General features: G+C 50.5%; 1 protein-coding gene across 1 annotated transcript in view; it reads right to left on the reverse strand.

Moving 5' to 3' along the window:
- Positions 1-15706: 15706 nt before the first annotated feature.
- The window catches only part of LOC149360299 (solute carrier family 22 member 6-like), a 41759-nt gene continuing 36426 nt past the window's right edge, over positions 15707-21039 (reverse strand). Inside the window, exons 10-12 of the mRNA XM_089567826.1 lie at positions 20596-20777; positions 16207-16343; positions 15707-15818 (exon numbers count right to left, since the gene is read on the reverse strand). Of these exons, the coding sequence (XP_089423952.1) occupies positions 15755-15818; positions 16207-16343; positions 20596-20777 (383 nt within the window). The 3' untranslated portion in view covers positions 15707-15754. The remainder of the gene's footprint in view (positions 15819-16206; positions 16344-20595; positions 20778-21039) is intronic.

Raw genomic sequence — 21039 nt, forward strand, 5'->3', positions numbered from 1 at the left:
GGGGTGGGGCGGGGGGTAGAGCTGGCGTGAGGCTCTGTAGGCCTGCGTCAGCTCGCTGAATGAGTGCATGCGCTCCTTCGTGAATCCCCGATTCGAGGGTACCTGAGCCCGGTTTAAAGAACCTCTGGCTAAAAGGTTGGCGGCCTCGTTTCCGGGATTCCCGGAGTGCGCGGGCACCCATATCAGCTCCACTTGGCGGGGCGGGGGTGCATCGGGCGAGTCTAGTATGCCAAAAACAGGGACATGGACTCGGCTTCGAGAAAAATTTAGAATCGCAGTTTTAGAATCAATTAAAATGTACCGGGCATCCGTGCGGGTGATAGCAAGTGCAATGGCAGCTTCGTCTGCAGCTTCTGGGGAGGTGTCTGGAGGGAGAGGTAGTGTGAGAAGGGCGGATAAAGAGGAGTCCACCACAGCTGCTGTCGCTTCATCACCCGTGCAGGCAGCGTCCACCCATACGGCGTCCGGCTCGGGGCCGTACTCTCGATGGAGTGCCTTCGCACGGGCGCTGCGGCGCTGCTCATGGTGGGACGGGTGCATATTCCTCGGGAGCGGCCTGATAAGGAGCTCCTGGTGGAGGGGTCGTGGGATGGCGAGGAGGATTGGAACGCTTCTGGGATTTTTCGCTCACGGCCATCGACGACAGCGGCTTTTCTTGACACAGGACCCTTAACTCTATTGCGTTAAAATACTCCTGTAGACGGTAACAGTGTTTCCGAGCAGGATACAAAGACAGTCGATACGCCGCTAAGCCGTAGTGCCCATAAGCGCCGCAGAATTCCGTCAGGCAGGCAGCACTGCGTCGCTTTATTCCCGCAAATGAGCATCATGCTACGTTCGTTCTGAATTAGAAACAGACAAAATATGTAGCGCAAGAAACGCCATCAGCCGGTTATTCTGCAAGCAAGCTGCGGTTGGTCGCCAATATTCTATATGCTCGCAAACCCGAGTTAGGATACAACGCCGTTGACTGCACAAGGGTTAACATTGCGCCGTTTTGAATGAATATCTTGCGAATTGGAGCCGTTGGGCAAGAACATATGTAGATATCATGTTCAGAGCGTAGCCAGAAAGCGGCCCAGGATGGACTTTAACTACGCACAAAAATTGGATGGAACGCTCCGCAGCCCATAAAGGTATGGGCTTTGGATGAAAAAAAAAGGCAACAAAAAGAGGCTCCGCGATTGTGACCAATCGTCCTGCTACTCATTCACCGGCATCTACCCAGTTCTGCCGCCATTTGTGGACTTGGCAGAACCTTTCACCGGCATTCACATAAACACTTACACGTCACAGGGACAACCACATACCACGCCGCCTTTTCAGGCGGTTGTTCGAAACAGGGTTTACCCCCCAGGGCACAGCGGGATCTACGGAGCCTCTCCCAGGACTACTCCCCACAGACAAACCGGTCGCCTGGTTGGGGAGCGCCTGTACCCGTCCGGTGGGTATCCGTCGGTGGGTTTCGAACCTGCCACCTCCCGCAGCCGAGGCGGACGACCAAACCACTAGGCCACGGCTGCGGTGATAGCACGGACAAGTTAGACAGTCATTTAACGGCAGTTGCGCGAGATCTTCGTGATTCCTTATCTTTTGCCGAACTGAAGTACAACATTCTTTGCAGGCCAGACTGAGAAGGTATTCACTCCTGTTCACTTCCGTTGCGACTGCTGGGCGATTATGGCAGCCGGCTGTGGAACTATTGTTGCGAAATCAAGCCTCTGCGCAGAAGTACTGCCTGTTTCCTCTGTCGTCTGCTGCTGACATTCAGATACCGGTGTCTGAATGGGGCAGAGAAATTAATTTTTTTCAAGCCTTAATACTGCGGAGGTCACGGAGAAGAAAACAGAAATTCATAAAACCGGTCTACCTTACAGAGATTAGGCAAAGTTTCACAATTTTATTCTTTGATTCGTGCTTGAAAACGATAGAAAAAATGCCTACGTTGCCAATACCAGCGTCTACAGACACTTTCGAAAAGACGTAGGAGCAATTACAGCACAGGATATAACACAATCCAGGAAGACCATGGAGAGAACATTTTAGGGTGTTTCTTTTATTTCTTTGAGGATTTTCTGCCCCTTGGCGCATCCTGTTTATTCTCAGGGGGGATGTTAGGGCATCATGGTAACAAAATTAAATTTGTATAGCTTTATTTCATGCGATTGTAAATCTTCCCTATAACGTATAAAATACATCTGTCAGTCATGAAGCAATACATAAGAAAACTGGTTATTAGAAGGTTGCACCTTGACCAAAACTTTATTAGAGCATGCAAACCTATAGCCCTGCGCCTGACCCGCGAAACTTGTGCACTAAGCCACGAAGACAATGAACCGGACACTGTCGCGCAAGGTGGGCTCGCGCTGGGCTAGTATTTATTGTACTGGCAGCGGTGAGAAGTTTTAACTATGAGTAAAATGATAGGTTCTTCCTTCACACCTCGCTTACATCGAGGCTCGTTTATTTTGCGCGGAACTTCGAGCAGACAGCCGGGTGATGGACGGACGAAGAGAAGAGGGAAACAAAGAAACAGGTCTTTTATAACAATTAAAAACTGTGCAGAAACTAATCTACGAAGCCGAAGCAGTGACTACGCACTAACCTACCAAAGCTGTTTAAAAAGAAAAACTCGAGCTCAAAGATCATTATTCAAGGCTTCTAGAAACCCTGGGCCTGTCTACATGGCTGCGCGAAGGCTGGCTTAGAACTGCATAAGGAGATGCATCACGACCTTGAATAGCATAGTTTGAAATTTCCAGAAGACAGCGAGGCGCTGAGAGGGAGAGGGGGTGTCGCTGCAGACGTTAAGCTACGTCTCGCTCCCCCGGTCTTCTCAAAAAGGCTGGAATTCTCTCGAAAATCTGTCCGCGCTCATCCCGATTCGCCAAGGACGCGTGGGGTGGAGGTCCTGGCCCCTGCGCTGAGGTGCTCTTACAGACAGCCGCGCGCCGTCAGGAATGTTCGGAAAAGTTCTTTTTGTCTTCATTTTTCAGTCCCCGGCCGTTCCGCAAATGCTTTGCAATCGCTTTAGCGGCATTACACTATCTTTGTGTAGACATTCTGTCTAATAAAAAATGTAAAGAGGGAAAAAGGTCTAGAGGTGCGTTTCGAAGGCGGGAATTTCTCGTAAGAAGCCTGTAGCCATGACGAGCCTTTTTCTTTCATTACCAGGCTCCGGCACAGCACGATGTTTCACAAACACAACAAACACTACATAACAACAAAGAAAAACCTAAACACTACGCAGAACAAGACGTATATACACACAAAAAACATCTGGCGACTTTGTGATTAGCCAGCCACAGGTTGGCGGCAGCTTATTAAGATTTGTGCGGACGTAACGAGGGCCATACTCTGGAGAGCACGGAGCCACACGGAACGCTGCCTACAAACTCAACTATGAGACCCCTGAAGTAGAAAAAATCCTTTCCCTCTAGGAACTCCTTAACCGGTGTCGTTCCCGTGTGTAGCTTGAAAGAAAAAAAACAGTCCTTGGCTCCTGGCAGCACCTGCACTTTCTTGACCCTTTTTAAAACGTTACTGGTTGGACCTCCACTATACGGGGCCTTGTAAAAAGTTCTCTAAAAAAACAAACATCGCAGAAGTCCCCGTAGAGTGCTTTCCTGTTTACATGAGACAAATATTCATTGGAGAAAGGCACTGCAAGAAGCGGAAGACTTCTCGCAATTTTTTGTGTTAACCAAACATCAACGCCCAAAACAAGTACGGTGGGCAAAACAAAATATTGCCGCAACGCATTACTGGCGCCGCCTAGTAGTCGCGCTCAGGAGGCTGGCGCGCGCTCTTCTTCGCCCGTGAGCTCGCTCGCTAGTCGGTTAGCCGGTCGGGCCGTTTCCGCTGGCGCTTGGACGTTGTGGCAAATACAAACCTGCCTACCTGCTTCTGTGACATTTTGGTGGAGCTTGCTGGGTACATCCCATGTCCGAAGAGCTTTTGGGTGCCTCCGAAGCCCCGCTACACACCGTGGACACACCTGTGCACAAGGCCAGCCGCCGCTTGAGAGGCTTAGCTCCCGAGTGTGGTCCCCTTCTTTCCTTACCGCGAACCATGACGACTACAGAGGCGAGCCAGCCCGTTCACCTTCCAGTAAGTTCCCAGCCGCTGTTCTTCCATGCTCCGCGTATGCCCACGCCGTTCCATGGCGACAAATTTGAGGATGTTGAGGACTGGTAGACCAACTACGACCGGGTCGCTGCATTTAATGCGTGGGACGATGAGCGAAAGTTGCGGAACATTTATTTTTCACTTCAAGACGCCGCCAAGATGTGGTTCGAAAACCACGAGGCTACCATCACCACCTGGCGAGATTGCCGGCAAAAGCTGCTCAGCACATTCGGCAACGACGCAAGAAAAGAGATGGCTGAACTGGCTCTACAGTCCCGAGCGCAGCGGCCCAATGAGAGCGTCGCCATGTTTGTAGAAGAAATGACTCGGCTTTTCAACCGCGCGGATCCGTCAATGTCGGAGGCAAAGAAGGTGCGCCATCTTATGCGTGGCGTTAAAGAACAGATCTTCGTCGGCCTTGTACGTGACCCTCCATGTACTGTGGCTGATTTTAAGAAGGAGGCGACAAGTATGGAGCGTGCCCTACAACAGCGGTTCGTACAATTTGATCGTTCTGCGAACATCACTGCTGTGGACTTCCGCTTGCCGATGAACGACAACGAGAGTGGTGCCCTTCGCGAGCTTGTCCGAAGCATCGTACGTGAGGAACTGCAAAAGCTGCCCTTTCTCGAGCAACACCCGCGTGTTGGAGGCATCTCGGATGTTATACGTGAAGAGCTCCGGCAAGCAGTGCCATCAATTCCATGCCCCCAGCCGCCTGCGCCGCACGTCATGTCCTACAGCGACGCGTTGCGTACCCCTGCGCCAGCACCGCCGGCACCCTACAGGCCCGCTCCTCTCGTCCGTCCTGCACCCCGACATTCAGCTCCTGCTGATGCGCCCGACACTCGACCGCCCGTTCGCAAAGCACACGCGTGGCGTACGCCGAACAATCTACCTCTGTGCTTCCACTGCGGCGAAGCCGGACACGTACTGCGCCACTGTCCATACCGCCGGATGGGCTTGCGCGGATTCTCACCGGATGCCCCTCGGCCGCGCTATGGTGAACGACCTCGGGACATCGACCAGTACCTCATCGACCTCAGCGCCAACGTCCCACCTGCGTCCCCACCGCGACGCCAGTCCAGGTCGCCAACGCCGCGACAGTTTTCCCCCAACCGGCGTACTTCCTTCAGGCAGTCCCCAAGTCCGCGCCGGGAAAACTGAGGACGGCGACTCTCGGAGGTAGAGCCGCCGTCGCTGAGCGCTACGACCAACATCCTCCATTCGCCGATTCGATCAAACATTCCGACCTCCGACCCCCCGCACCGACCAGCAGTCCGACCACTTTCCGACGATCGCCGCAGTTTTCCTCCGACGCCCCCAATCGACGCACTGAACGACCATCGAGTCCGACGACCTCCCGACGATCACAGAAGCTTACCTTCGACGCCGCACTTCGACGCACTGAACGACCCGTCAGTCCGACGATCCGTGATACGGCGCCCTTCGTCGACGGTGAGCTTCTTTCCGCTGAGATACCGATCGCCGTTGACAACCACCATACGACTGCCCTTGTAGATACCGGCGCTGATTTTTGCGTTATGAGTCGTAGCCTTGCTACAATCCTACGCAAAGTCCTGACTCCTTGGCACGGCGCGCCGATAAGGACAGCCGGAGGGCATGTGCTCACGCCGCTAGGAGTGTGCTCCGCCCGAGTCGAGATTCGCCACGTAACTTTCTCTTGTTGCTTTGCTGTGCTGGCGGAGTGCTCCAAGGACCTGATCCTCGGTCTTGATTTTCTTCGAGAAAACGGTGCAATCATCGACCTCCGTGACCTCATGGTGACTTTTTCGACCCAGCGCGCAGTTTCCGACGACTACACAGCCGACAAGCCAGTTTTCCGGGTATGCGATGATCATGTCACACTACCTCCACGCACCAGCATGTTTGTTACAGTGCACTGCGACAACCCTCCCGCCCTTCAAGGCCTCGCGGAAATGAATGTGAATTTATTGTTGAGCCTACAAGTCTGCGTCGCTCGTGGGGTCTTTTCCTTGAGTCATAACCGAACTGAACTGCTTTTAACGAACTTTAGCGCCGAATACCGCCATTTACCGCAAGGGGCAGCCATCGCCTACTTTGATAAAGTCGGCGAGCCCTCAGCCCACTGCGCCCTATCGTTGCTCACCAAGAACCCTCCCGAGAGCACTGCCCATACAGTTCGAACTGACGTGAATCCTGCTTTGCCTTTTGACCGGAAACGCCGCCTTCAAGCAATTCTTGACTCTTACCATGACTGCTTTGCCGTCACGTCCAAGGTGGGACAGACGTCAGTAGCAAAGCATCGCATTATAGTTGACCCCATCGAACGCCCTATCCGTCAACACCCCTACCGAGTGTCGACTAAGGAACGCGAGGCTATTCGGGCGCAAGTTGATGAAATGCTTCGCGATGATGTGATCCAACCGTCCACAAGCCCATGGGCCTCGCCTGTTGTGCTGGTCGCTAAAAAGGATGGAACACTCAGATTCTGCGTCGACTACAGGAGGCTCAACAAAATTACAAAAAAAAGACGTCTACCCACTGCCTCGAATCGACGACTCGTTCGACCGACTCCGCCATGCCCGATACTTTTCATCGCTCGATCTACGCAGTGGCTATTGGCAGATCGAAGTCGATGAACGTGATCGTGAAAAGACGGCGTTCATTACTCCTGACGGTCTCTACGAATTTAAGGTGCTTCCGTTTGGTTTGTGCTCCGCCCCCGCGACCTTCCAAAGAATGATGGACACTGTCCTAGCCGGCCTCAAATGGCAGACGTGCCTCGTCTACCTTGACGACGTCGTCATTTTCTCTGCGACTTACGACGAGCATCTGAGGCGCTTGACGGCCGTCCTAAATGCCATCCGCGCGGCCGGCCTCTCACTAAAACCGGAAAAATGCCACTTTGCATTCCAAAAGCTGAAGTTTCTGGGCCATGTCGTCAGCGCTGAGGGTATTAGCCCTGATCCAGAGAAGACGGCTGCCGTAGCTGCTTTCCCGATTCCTACTGATAAAAGTTCTGTTCGACGGTTTTTGGGCCTCTGTGCATATTACAGACGCTTTGTCCATGACTTCTCCCGGATAGCTTAACCACTGACTCGTCTGACAAAGGACGACCAACCTTTCATCTGGGCCGACGAGCAGCAAAGGGCTTTCGAGGAGCTTCGCACACGCCTTCAAACAACGCCCATACTTGGCCACTTCGACGAGGAGGCGGATACAGCATTGCATACCGACGCCAGTAACGTTGGCCTCGGAGCAGTTCTCGTTCAGTGGCAAGATGGTGCTGAGCGGGTCATTGCTTACGCCAGTCGCACCCTCTCTCGTGCCGAAGCGAATTATTCTACTACCGAAAAGGAGTGCCTTGCAATTGTCTGGGCGGTGACAAAATTTCGGCCGTATTTGTATGGTCGGCTGTTTAGAGTGGTCAGTGATCACCACTCTCTCTGCTGGCTAGCCAACCTTAAAGATCCTTCTGGCCGCTTAGCCCGCTGGAGTCTCCGCTTGCAGGAGTTCGACGTCACTATTGTGTACAAGTCCGGCAAGAAACACAGTGACGCTGACTGTCTATCCCGAGCCCCTATCCCGTGTTCTTCACCTGAAACAGATGACTCCGTTTTTCTCGGCGCTCTCACGACGCCTGATCTCGCTCAACAACAGCGAGATGACACCGAACTGCGGCCCCTCATCGATTACCTCGAGGGAACCGCCTCATCGCCCCCTCGCCTTTTTACGCGTGGCCTGTCGTCGTTCTGCTTGCGGGACGGCGTCCTTTACAAGAAAAACTACGCTTCCACAGACATTCAGTACCTGCTGGTGGTCCCGACGCCGCTCCGTCCCGACGTTTTGCAGGCATGCCACGACGAGCTTTCTGCCGGCCATCTCGGTTTCTCACGGACCTTGGCTCGCGTACGACAAAAATACTACTGGCCCAAGCTTGCTGCTATTGTCCGGCGCTATGTTAAGACGTGCCGTGATTGCCAACGTCGGAAGACGCCGCCTGTCAAGCCGGCCGGTCTGCTGCAGCCTATTGGTCCTCCTCGAGTACCCTTTCACCAAGTCGGTATGGACTTGCTCGGGCCGTTTCCTACGTCATCTTTGGGCAACCGCTACATTATAGTCGCCACTGATTACCTCACCCGTTATTGTGAAACCAAAGCTCTTCCCAGCGGCACTTCTACTGATATTGCGAATTTTTTCATCTTTAACCTAGTCCTCCGTCATGGTGCCCCTGCGGTCGTTTTAACTGACAGAGGCACTGCATTTACTTCAGCTCTAACCCAGGAAGTTATGTGGCTTAGTGGCACTTGTCATCGCAGAACAGCTTACCATCCTCAGACAAATGGCCTTACTGAGCGACTCAATAAGACCATCGCCGATATGCTTTCAATGTACGTCGACGAAGACCATAAGAACTGGGACCAGGTACTACCGTATGCAACATTTGCGTACAATACCGCAGTCCAGGAAACGACCCGCTTCACCCCGTTTCGTTTGGTGTACGGTCGCGAAGCCGTTACCATGCTGGATGCAATGTTACTGCCCGATATCGCCCTTCCATCAGTTGCCGGCGCTGCCCAATTCGTCCAGCACGCTGAGGCCGCCCGTCAGCTTGCTCGAACGAGACTCCGGACGCAGCAGGTTAAAGACGCCCAACGCCCAACCTTCGTCACAGGGAGGTAATTTACAACCCTGGCGATAAAGTCTGGGTGTGGGTTCCTGTTCGCCAGCGGGGTCGCTCCGAGAAGCTTCTGCGCCGCTACTTCGGCCCGTACGAAGTGCTGCGCAAACTCAGCGACGTCACCTACGAAGTGATTCCGCAAGGAACTGTTCGTACGTCCCGACGGCAACCACAGTCGGAAGTCGTACACGTTGCCCGGATGAAGCCCTTCCACGCCCGCTAGGTCAAGCCTACGGTTCTGCTTGACCTCGCCACGCAGCATCGGGACGATGCTTTTTCCACCGGGAGGGGCAATGCCGCAACGCATTACTGGCGCCGCCTAGTAGTCGCGCTCAGGAGGCTGGCGCGCGCTCTTCTTCGCCCGTGAGCTCGCTCGCTAGTCGGTTAGCCGGTCGGGCCGTTTCCGCTGGCGCTTGGACGTTGTGCCAAATACAAACCTGCCTACCTGCTTCTGTGACAATATGGTAGAACGTGGCGGAGTCTCACATGGCAGAACAAAAGCCACAAAAACTAGTGCTCTAGTCCAAGCCCCACGTATTATGGCGAAAGCGTTTAATGGCTCATACTGTCGTCCGTTAACAACACGTGTCACACGCGTTTAACTCGGGAACGAAGAAAGGTAGAAGAAAATCAATGGTTGCTTCAGAGAGAGGAGGAAAAGGTGAACATAGAAGCCAAATTTGAAGACTGTAGATTAACTAGCTTATTAACTATAGGCAGAAATGTCGAAATTGCGTCAAAATAACGCGGTCGTCGATATAGCCACGGAACTGTGTGGCGTCACATGTACCGGAAGTCGTCACGGCACAATGAAAATTGTCACAGAATGGTCGGAAAACGTTGTATTTGTGTCAAATTAGGTGGAAAGATGTGTAATTAAGCGTTGTTAACACTTAAGATCCTAGAAAGATGTATAAACTGGGTATCGATATAGACACTAGATCAGTGTTACGTCACATCCACTTGAAGTCGTCACTGTATAGTTCATTCATTGATTAATTAATTCATTGATTCAATTATTCATTCATTCATTTTTGACAGAAACAGGTACAGTGTATATGCTTATACATATTTAATTTTCCTGTCTGGATAGCCGAGGCAAAAGACGTATTCAAACGCCTGACGGGGCCTCGGAACCTTTATTGCGCACATGCCTCAGACAACGGCGCGACGATCAAAAGTAACACTGCACTGATGGGGAGGAAAAGTAGAAAGTACTAAACGAAAGAAAAACAAAACTGTTGTGTTGCACTGACTAAGTACAATATTAAACGTTGGGCACGCACTAACAATAGTAAAACGACCAAAATATAAGGATACACACAAGTGGTCAGCACAATTGCAATTACAATAACACTAAAGTAAACTACGAAGAACAACACTAATAAAATAACACTATGAAGTTGGGTAGCGTGGGTAGCATGATTTCAAACATGAATGCACAGCGCAGGTACTACACACAGCCAGACAGATTCATTTCCTATGCATACTGTACACTGAGAAGGAGGTGTTTCACCCGTTCCTTGAACCCAGATGATGAATGTGAGTCGGATAGGGCGTCGACTAGCTTAAGGTATGTATTGAGAAGTTCGGAACTTCGATGGCCGGCTAACTGTGTAGCATACGATGTTCGAGGTCTGTTTTGACATATTTGCCTTCACGTAAATTATAAGCATAGTTCTGGCGTCTATAGGATTCAAGAAATGTTAAACCAACAGATTTGACACCGTGATACACCTCCATAGCGACGCTGGACCGAAACATCGGCTTTCGTATAAGCTTTCGCGTCCCAAAACTTTTGTTGCGAAAGTGTCCTCGCAGTTTTTTTACTCGCTTCAGCAAATTTGTCCCTCTGCACACCTCCCATTCAGCAACCAGACAAACACGATGAAAATCCTCTGCAGCTTCTGAGCGTTGACACGTGAACAATGCAAAACTTGCATTGCACACCAGAATTTACTGATAAAAAAATACAGCTTATAAGCAGGAGCTCTGACAATATTGAGATGTTGGCCCCTTTCCAATCCTCTGCTTTCTTTATAGCTACGTAGACTACCGGGTTTCTTGATGGATTGAGATGAATATATTGGGCGTGGGAAGGCAGCATTTGCTGCGGTGGTACTTTCTGTGGCGTCATCCTAGGTGGCGTAAGCGAACTGAAGGTGGATGACGAATATAAACCCCGCCATAATTTGACTAATGGATTCATCGCCCAGATTCCATATTAGTGGCCGGGGTTGATTTCGAGTTCAACGTAGAACGTTGTGTATTCCCAACGTATGTCTTTACTTACTTATGCCAAACTTATTCCCGATTGAGTTTTCGAATTTGTCAGGTCCAGCAGATACCCGAGCATGCTCCACGTTTTGTTTCAGTCAATCAATCCGGCGCCATTGACGTCATGGAAAGCCAGCGCGCACTTGCCTATGAAACCTCATTGCGTAGCTAAGTCGCATCGGCCTCTTGATAAGCATAGACGAGGCAAAATGGGTAATGCCTTGAGGTTTCTTAAACAGTGTTTAAATACGCCACTGATGTCAATAAAAGGCACACAAGAAGAATACTGATCCGGTGCGAACAAGACACAGGTGACAGCCATGAAATTGGTTGAGCAGATGTTAACAGTGATAGAAAGAAGGTGTTCGCAACGGCCAATATAATGTGGTTGCAGTGGTTTTAAAAATATCCAAGCCGTCCTAAGTGTTGTCAACTGCTTGCTAGCACTTTCACACCTCGCTCTTACAGGACACGACGTGTGATTCTTTTAAACTTTAAACTCAGCCGTTCTGAGGTCCCCTTCCACGTCAGCGCCTATCCCCCTTCTGGTCCGTGACAAGTGATGGATCTCGTTTGGGTGTTATGGCCTATTCTCCAAAATGCCTCGGAGAGACGGAAAGCAAGTCCGTTCTGAAAGGCCCTCTCCGACACCGCTGTTTATGTAACAGTCAGAGGCTTCACGGCTTGTGCCCGGAATTTCGACTTCTTCCTCGAGAAGGGATTCCCCTGGCTTCGCCCACATGGCCAGAACAAACAGCGTCTCTTCCCTTCCTGCCTCCTACGAGAATCTCCAGACTCGAAAGACATTTCATGGCGACTTATCGGAGGACACCCAAGTCTGGGTCGACCTATTCGAACGGATCCCAGGCTTCAACGACTGGGAGAAAACTACAGACATCCGCAATGCCTACTACAGCTTGGACGAGGTCAACCGGCCAAGTTTAACCTTAAAAACTTATCCCAGCCCGAGCGCTCCTCACGCGACTGCGTCCGCTTCGTTGCCCTCGAGGCTTAGCGCAGAGACCGCACTACTCGGACATCTATATGGTTGGTAGGTCATTCGCCAATCACTAAACAATGAGTAATCACATATGAGGGTGCACGCATAGCAGATCAGGCGTGGTATGGTGTTTCTTCCTGACAGCGAGAGGCTAGCCACACAGAAGTCAAATCATGCCATATCAAAGCTTTGAACGGTCTGTTGTCGTCAGCAGTGGCTATCGTTACAAAGAGGTATAGAATGCTGCTCTTTTGTGTCGACTGGAGTAAGGGTATTCGCGTGGTAAAATAAATTTTGCAACTGCTTGGTTTCGCTTGAATAAAGTAGTTGCTTAAAGCACCCGCCTTTTTGTTCAGTATGTTGTGCTCAGCAGAGCTTTCTTACGTGATGTGTACAGTCTTGGAACTATAAAGTTGAAAGTTAGGGCAAACATGACAATAAGTTTTAAATAATGGAAAAATGTAGTGCACACGACGATAAAGCTCACAGCCCAGGAAGAAAAAAGAAGTACTTGATATAACACGTGCCATTTTCATGTGGAGAAGAAGAAGAAGAAGGACGTTTCACCAGAGGCCAGCCTGAGGACATCATCATCATCAACAACAATGCGTCGCAGTTCACAACAATACCAAGTTTATAAGGAAATCGCTTCAGATCCCTAGATTTCAAGCTTTCTTCATTGCACTCCCAGCCGGTCTCTGACAGTTCGGCTGACAGTCTTCTGACAGTTTGGCTGACAGCTACAGTTCTCTTAGAGTTCTTAGCCGTTCCAGGCGCGCGCCGTTTCTTTCTGTACCTTTCTGTACCTTCCCCTGTACCTCAGAAGCTGACTTGAAAACACTAGCACAACGCCAAAGGATATGCATCTGCCATAATTCACGTGGACGAACCTTATACACTATACACTATACACTTCGGGACGTTATGTGCTCCTTTGTGCCTTAGTTTGGTTTGGTTTATTGGGGTTTAACGTCCCAAAGCGACTGAGGCTATGAAAGACGCCGTAGTGAAGGGCTCCGGAAAGTTCGACCACCTGGGGTTCTTTAACGTGCACTGACATGGCACAGAGAAATTTATTTGTTACAACCCTTAATACTGTGGAGGTGACGGAGAGGAAAACCGAAATTCATAAAATCGGTCTGCCTTACAGAGGTTGGCAAGAATAAAAGCGCAACAAGACGACGCAAAGAAGGAGGAAAAAGGACAGGACAGGCGCCTGTCCTGTCTTTTTCCTCCTTCTTTGTGTCGTCTTGTTGCGCTTTTATTCTTGCCAGCAATGAACCAATATGCCCCGGAGAGTTCTTACCTTACAAAGATTAGGCAAAGTTTCACAATTTTATTATTTGATTCGTGCTGTAAAACGCCAGAAAAATGCCTACGTTGCCAATGCCAGCGTCTACAGGCACTTTCGCAAAGACGTAAGAGAAATTACACAATCTAGGAGCAATTACACACTTAACACAATGCAGGAAGGCCATGGAAAGAACATTTTAGGATATTTCTATTATTTCTTTAAGCATTTTCTTCATCTTGGCGCATCCTGTTTGTTCACAGGGGGGATGTCAGTGCATCATGGTAACAGAATTAATTTTGTATAGCTCTATTTCTTGCGATTGTGTTTTTCTTTTTGAACTTGCTCCATGTGCATTTTTGTACTTCGATAATTGCTATATCTAATTGTATGTGTACTGTCTCCATGTATTTTGTAACCAGAATTGTATTTTGTAACCGCTGCTGTTGCGCCCAGTGGGGCCAGGGCCTCGTCAGGAGACTAATTAACTCCTTTTGTCCTTCCCCACGGACAGTACCATGTATTGCCCATCCATTAAATAAATAAATAAATAAATAAATAAATTGTAACTCTTCCCTATAACGTTTAAAATACATTGGTCAGTCATTAAGCAACACATAAGAAAACTGGTTATTAGAAGGTTGCACCTTGACCAAACTTAATTAGAGCATGCAAACCTATAGCCCTGCAAACCTATAGGCGCAGTAGTGCCCCATAAGCGCCGCAGAATTACGTCGCGCAGGGAGCATCATGCTAGTTTCGTTATGAATTAGAAAAGGTCAAAATATGTAGCGCAAGTTAAGTGTGCACAAGGGTTAACATTGAGCCGTTTTCTATGCAGATGTTGTGATTTGTAGCCGTTGCGCAAGAACATATGTAGATGTCATGTTCAGAGCGTAACCAGAAAGCGGCCCAGGATGGACTTTAACTACGCACAAAAATTGGATGGAACCCTCCGCAGTGTCCCTTTATGGGCTTTGGATGAAAAAAAAAGGCAACAAAAAGAGGCTCCGCGATTGTGACCAATCGTCCAGCTACTCATTCACCGGGATCTTTGCAGTCCTGCCGCCATTTGTGGACTTGGCAGAACCTTTCACCGAGATTCACATGAAAGCTCTTACACGTCACAGAGACAACCACGACGAGAGCACATGAACACATACCATACCGCCTTCTCAGGCGGTTGTTCGAAACTGGGTTTACCCCCCAGGGCATAGCGGGACCTACGGAGCCTCTCCCAGGCCTGCTCCCCACAGACAAACCCGTCGCCACGTTGGGGAGCGCCTGTACCCATCCGGTGGGTATCCGTCTTCTCAATGCTTCTCTCCTCAACCTGAGTGAACTTTGACGAGAGAGCACAAGCCGCACATACCTCCGTCATGTACCGACATCAGTTATATTTTAGTCTAGCTGGGACTTCTGATTACGCCGTTAAAAGCGCCCATATGTAGATATGTAGGGAATACTAGAAGAATGTAGCTCACAATTTTTTTTTGTGAAGCTCATAATTTGACCAGCGCAGAGATCTCGCCACCGGAGAAAATCTAACTCTGATTTCATGCCTACTGGTCCGCGGTTGAGAGGGAAAAGGCAGTACCCAGAAATAGCCAGTCCTGCACTACGCACTGAACCTGTATTGCGCATTCTTGGCAACACCAAAGTGAATAAGCTGTCAGGAATTTTGATGGAGCTCTTCAAATACAACTATTTCGAGCAGCTGAGACATTTCCCTCGCCTTTGGTTTTGCGTGTGAGAACAGTAAATCACGCAATAAGCATTCGGAAGCGAAATAGAATACTTTAATAACACTCTTTTCTTTACCTGCTACGCAGAATTGAAAATACTAGTCTTAAATACAAATGCACGTAGGTTTAACCGGCTGTGGAAGCCTACGGTCATGTTGAGGCCCACGCACTTGCCGGTGTACATGACGAATCGTGGCGCCTCATTCAGCGAAGCAGACTTTACTGCATGCAATACCTGTTCTCGTGCCTGCGCACAAGCGCGGCTGTCAGGCGTTAACAATGACTACTTCTTTTAGTGACACCTCTGGCGGGTTAAAATACACAAGCCAAACCTAATGTACTACAACGAAACTACTCAACTCGCAGAGAATCACATAATGCTTGAGTACTACGCAGGAAGATACGCATAGAACACTCGGCCCTGAGAAGCTACTAAACAAAAAAAATCAAATTTGATTGGGCACTGGTGCGCATGACCTCTTTGAGAACACTGACTCTAAATGCCGAAATATTTTACAGCGCATGTAAGGAATGTTTCGAAAGAGTTAAGTATAGAAGCACCATGGCATCTTGACACTTCTTCGTGGTGTGTAACGTGAAGGCCACCAGTCCACGCGCCGTGAAGGGTGGTGGCCAAAGAAGCTGGATCAATAGAACGCCTCGCCACTGCCTCCGGCACCGCTCTCTCTTGTCCTTGATGGAGCTGGAGCACTGTGAAAGGAGATTCGGTGCAATGAACTGTCATAATCAGCAGCAGTATCGCTACGCTCACTGCAGGACAGAAAGCCACTTCAATATCCTCCAATTTACCTTGTACTACGCCAGCTGCTCTCCCTTATCTCTGAACACTTCCTTGTCTCGTTTACCGCTTGAATTTTTGCCACGCCCTGCTACGATTGCTTTCTCTTGAAATCCAGTTCGTTATCCTTAAAGACAATCGTGTATATTGCCTTCGTAACCACTTGATCACTAAAAGGTTATTTGAGAGCAATAGGTCTTTTTATACCCGGTACAAACTCTTATTTCATTCTGTGGAGTAAACAGCCTACGCGCAGCAAGCGGGACTATAGCAGAGGGCCTGAGTTCACAGATTGCGTACTCGAAAAGTGACGGCCTCTTGTAGTACGTGAACGACACCGGCCGTCTCGTCTCGGGAAGGGTGGCAGTCATGCAGGCGCTGATGACCGCCAGCCCTCCGATGAGCACCAGCGCGACCCATGGGCCATTCTCGAGAGCCTGCGACAGTGGAACAGGAACATAGGGCGCATCGGCACTCGTCGATAGCATGACGTCAAACTACAGGGCCCCTAACGGAGACCGCAGGTAGAAATAACGAAAAGAACACGGCCGAAAATGCAATAGTACAAGGGAAAGATATCTGCAAACAACTATACAGATCTTCACTTATTCCCGTGGTCATCATGTCCATGTTGGAGTTCATGGGATACAGGGAGTGGTAGAGGTTGCTCATGAGGATGTGCGGGGACAGGCGAAACTGCTGTAGCTAGCAAATCACAACCCATGAACTAAGTGGCGTCTTTCCGCGGCTTAAGCTTACGATGATTGTCCTAGAATAGTGTAATTACGCAGAACTCTGGGTGACCCGCAGGCAACTGAATTATCGGCTCTGCTCTCGGTGCTGTATGGAATCTGTTGTTGGGAACAGGGCATCCCACGCTGTCACCACTGTTTTGACAGGGGAATCTTCGGTTAGTGAATGCTAGGCGAAGCAACACAGCGGCAGGACAAAACTAAAAGTGTTTATGTATACTAGTGCCGTTGTGTACATATATTCCACTCATAAACTCCTTGCTGTACTTTGTACGTATGCTGAGACCTCCGACAATAATAATTTAGATATGTTTTGTGCACTGTGGTTCGTACCTCGGGATGGTCTCCGAAGTTGTTCTTCTCTCCAGCAACGTGCGGAATAAGATGCAGCCGGTTACTGCCAGACAAGATAGACGATTTTATTTACATAGCAGGTTATCAGGAGTCTCTCTCCTAGAAGCACACTGAAGCCACGTTTTATACATTTTCAATTCCCCAGGTACCTATCTGGGGGAAACTTGGTTGTTCGAACATCGCCAATCACATTTCTTGACGAAACCCGCCCACAAAAGGGCGGAACATCACCCTCTCGCCACCGTGACAAAAAGGCGGGACATTCACACTCTCGCCGGTCCTCCCACGCACAGATGGTCGATTTGTGTATTTTGTTCACCCATCGTTCCGTGGAATTAGGAGTCCTTTGGCGGCAACTAAGGTGATATACACAATCTCGCTGTCAAGTCGGAGCCGTTTCGCACCATGATGGACTCCCTTTCGTTGTCGGTCCGCTGTCGGTTTTGAGCGAACTTGAGAATCCAAACAGACGCGTTTCCGCCGACAGCCGATTTAGGGGCCTCCGTCCCCTGGTTGCGCCGCCACGCTTTCCCCCCGCCGCAGCCGCCGACAAGGGCTGCCGCAAAGGTTAGCCAGCAGTGTCTCTCGGCCGTGAAGGAGGGGGCGACGGCCGTTTCCCGGCCTCGAAGGAGAGGGTAAGGAGCCACAGGCGGGCGCACGTGTGCGCGACCAAAACAATTCCCAGAACGGGACACCGGAAGCAAACGCGTACACAAATACACACACACACTCAGCGTGCTGAAACCGGCCGTTATTCACGTAGCCCAGTCCCGCTGGCGCCAACTGTCGTCGCTGCAGACGGCGCGTCGAGCCCAACAAATTTCTTGTACTTATTTTGCTTATGTTGCTAATACCCAATGAACTTGAACTTGTTTACTTAGCAGAACAAAGGTAAGGCACTGGCACCGAAAGCATAACGGCCACTGCAGATTACCTCGCTCGAACGGAGGCCCTAACGCAGCGTCTCGCTTTCTCTGCTCTCTCTCCGACCTCCGGGATCGCTCTTTTATGCCCTCGGCGGTTGACCACTGTTGCATCGCTCCTTCAGGATGGTGACTCACCAGCGGCGGTCCTCGCTGGCCCGGGCAAGTGTGCGATTTGCCGCTGAGTGCTGAGGCCAGCTTACACGGGGCCGATGAGTTCGGCGCATGGCTTCAACATGATTCAAGGGAAACTTAACTTTACTGACAAAGCGCCGGCACAACACCGGGTAGCGGTGCATATGGAATGCTGGGCACAGACGTTGAGGTCAATTGCGCGGCCAGGGAGGGTACTGGGCGCTGATGTATACACGGCAAATACGAGCAGAAAGATAGAATGTCGCTGCCGAGGCTAGCACGAGTTGACGATGCTGCCGATGAAGCGACTGCCTGAAATGCGGTGGTAAAGCTGGTCTTGGTAGACAGTGTCGTGGTAGATATATTGCTACGGTGTGTACGTAGCTTCCAAGCTGCCTTGAATTCAGTAGACGACGAGCATAAATGGTGAGGCGAAGGCATCATCCGGGCAGGATGTGCGATGGGTTGGTGTATTCTGTACTGAGGTCCCGAGACGAACTAACGGGACACAAAAGTGGTCGAGAACGGGAAACTGTCAAAGTGCTGTTCATCAAGTATAGGGAGGGTAAGCTGGTCAAATAGCTGGCATGGCAGCCTCCATTAGACCAGCACGTAGCGCCATACTCGTGATAACACGCTGTTCACGTACAATATGACCTTGTCCTGGGCGAACCAGGCTACCGGAGATTCCGCACGAAACGTCGGAAGCAGTGGCATGCTGGGCGTCACTCGTCCGGCGGTATTGTGTCATGGCCTGCACGCCTAGTGGCCAACGTCAAGAAAGTCAGGCGTCAATTCCCCGGCTGAGTGGCTGGTTCCAGGTGCTCTTAGTGTCCGTTGTCACCATTTATGTGGCGTTGGTGGCCATAGCTATTCCACGTTGGGATGCGGGCTCATGAAGGGGTAACGTCCGCTCAGCCCGGTTGCCAGACCCGCTCGAGGCCAACACTTCTTCGTCATCCAAATTGTTAACGCCAGTGGTGGGCAATACAACACCCTGTTCATTGGAAATGTACGTTATATGCCCGCCGAACTGCATTGTACAACACTTCAAGCCATTTGGGATGAAGCGATCACAAGGCTTTATCTTAGCACCACTCATCTTTCTGCGATATTAGTCATCTTCGAAGCACGCATGGCTAACATTCGTATAAGAACCCTGAAAGCTTTTGGGTCGAATCACTAGGACACACCACTGCAGAAGACGACCTGAGTAGTGAGATCGGCTAAAGTTATCCTCGACATAGCGGCTTTTGAACTGGCAAGCAGCTCCGATACTCAGGTTTCCTCGAGAGTGGAGAAACGAAGTACCCCACACTTTCGACGTTCACGAAGGCCATTCCTAAGATCTGGATTTTCAGTGACGATAGACAGCGCACGTGTAACACCTCTCAAAATATTTGTTGAGAACATGCACGGAAGCAGAAACAGACGCCCTGCGACAGCGAATGCCTGGGTCGGTGTACCCAGGTTCGAACCCGACCGCGGCGGCCGCGTTTCGATGGAGGCGAAACGCAAAAGGCGCCCGTGTGCTGTGCGAAATCAGTGCACGTTGAAGATCCCCAGGTGGTTGGAATTATTCTGGAGACCTCCAATGCGGCACCTCTTTCTTCTTTCACTCCCACCTTCCTCCCTTTTCTTACTGCGCGGTTCAGGTGTCCACCGAAATATGTGGGATAAATACTGCGCCATTTTGCTTTCCTCATAAACCAATTTAACATTTTACCAAAAAAACAAACGCCCACCGCGGTGGCTCAGTGGTAAGGCGCTCGTCTACAGAGCCGGAGTACCGGGTTCGAACCCGACCACGGCGGCCGCGTTTCGATGGAGGCGAAACGCAAAAGGCGCCCGTGTGCTGTGCGATGTCAGTGCGCGTTAAAGATCCCCTGGTGATCGAAATTATTCCGGAGACCTCCACTGTGGCACCTCTTATCTCTTTTTCTTCTTTCACTCCTACCTTCCTCTTTTCCCTTACGGCGCGGTTCAAGTGTCCGCCGATATATGTGAGACAGATACTGCGCCATTTCCTTTTCTCCAAAACGAATTTACCAATTTATGCCTTCCTTTATGTCTTCAGCTGATGGTCACCTTGGAGCCACCCAGTGTTTCGGAAAGTTTGTCTAACCACAACTTCGGTTTATGTGTTGGGGCTACCAATTTATAAAGTAATTCCGAAAGTTCAGCCGATCAAACACTGCGCGTCATGAAACAGCAGTGTACAGGCTTCGTAGAACATTTTCAGGCCGCATGAATTCCTTTTCCCAGGACAGCGGAACTCTTGTGGCAGCCCCAAAGATAGAAATGCTTCTTAAAGTTAAAACTGAAGCTTTTGCTCACATTACTCACATTACAGGTATTGAGAGCTTGAGGGGTGCCGTAAGTGCTCCACTACGGCTGTAGAACGCCCCACGTCGCTTTGGAAACTACGACGAACCTTGGACCCTTTTGTAACATTATAGTCTTGACACGCTTTCCTACACACAGACACACACAAGCATGGGCATCCAGGCCGTGCGCCCACTCACCTCCATCGCGATGTACGGCGAACAGAGTGCACCCAGGAAGGCGGATGCTTCGCCCCAGCAGAAGCCGAAGGTGCGCACCAGCTGCGGGAACAGCTCCACGTTCTGCACTGGCAGCACTGCGTGGGACATGGCCAGCGTCCACAGGCCCAGAACCACCAGCGTCTTGTACTCCAGGGCGTGCTCTGACCACAGAAGGAGTTCATGGAACAGGAAAGCATTCGAACACGTCAATTTTGACCCCCTGCGCGTCTGAACGCGCCGAGTAGCCGGCTCCGTACATTGTTGATGATACGAGGTAATCGGTCGCCGAAAGTGAAAGAACAACATTAGCGGTTTTACCTTCTGATGATTAACCAGCGCGGTGGCTCTCGGTTCCTGGCCCGGAAAACCGGGATTCAATCCCGGCCGCGGTGGTGGCATTTCGATGGAGACGAAATGTTAGAG

The sequence above is a fragment of the Amblyomma mixtum genome, chromosome 2 (genome assembly GCF_055824585.1).
Source record: "Amblyomma mixtum isolate Tamu chromosome 2, ASM5582458v1, whole genome shotgun sequence".
In the NCBI taxonomy this organism is placed as follows: domain Eukaryota; kingdom Metazoa; phylum Arthropoda; class Arachnida; order Ixodida; family Ixodidae; genus Amblyomma; species Amblyomma mixtum.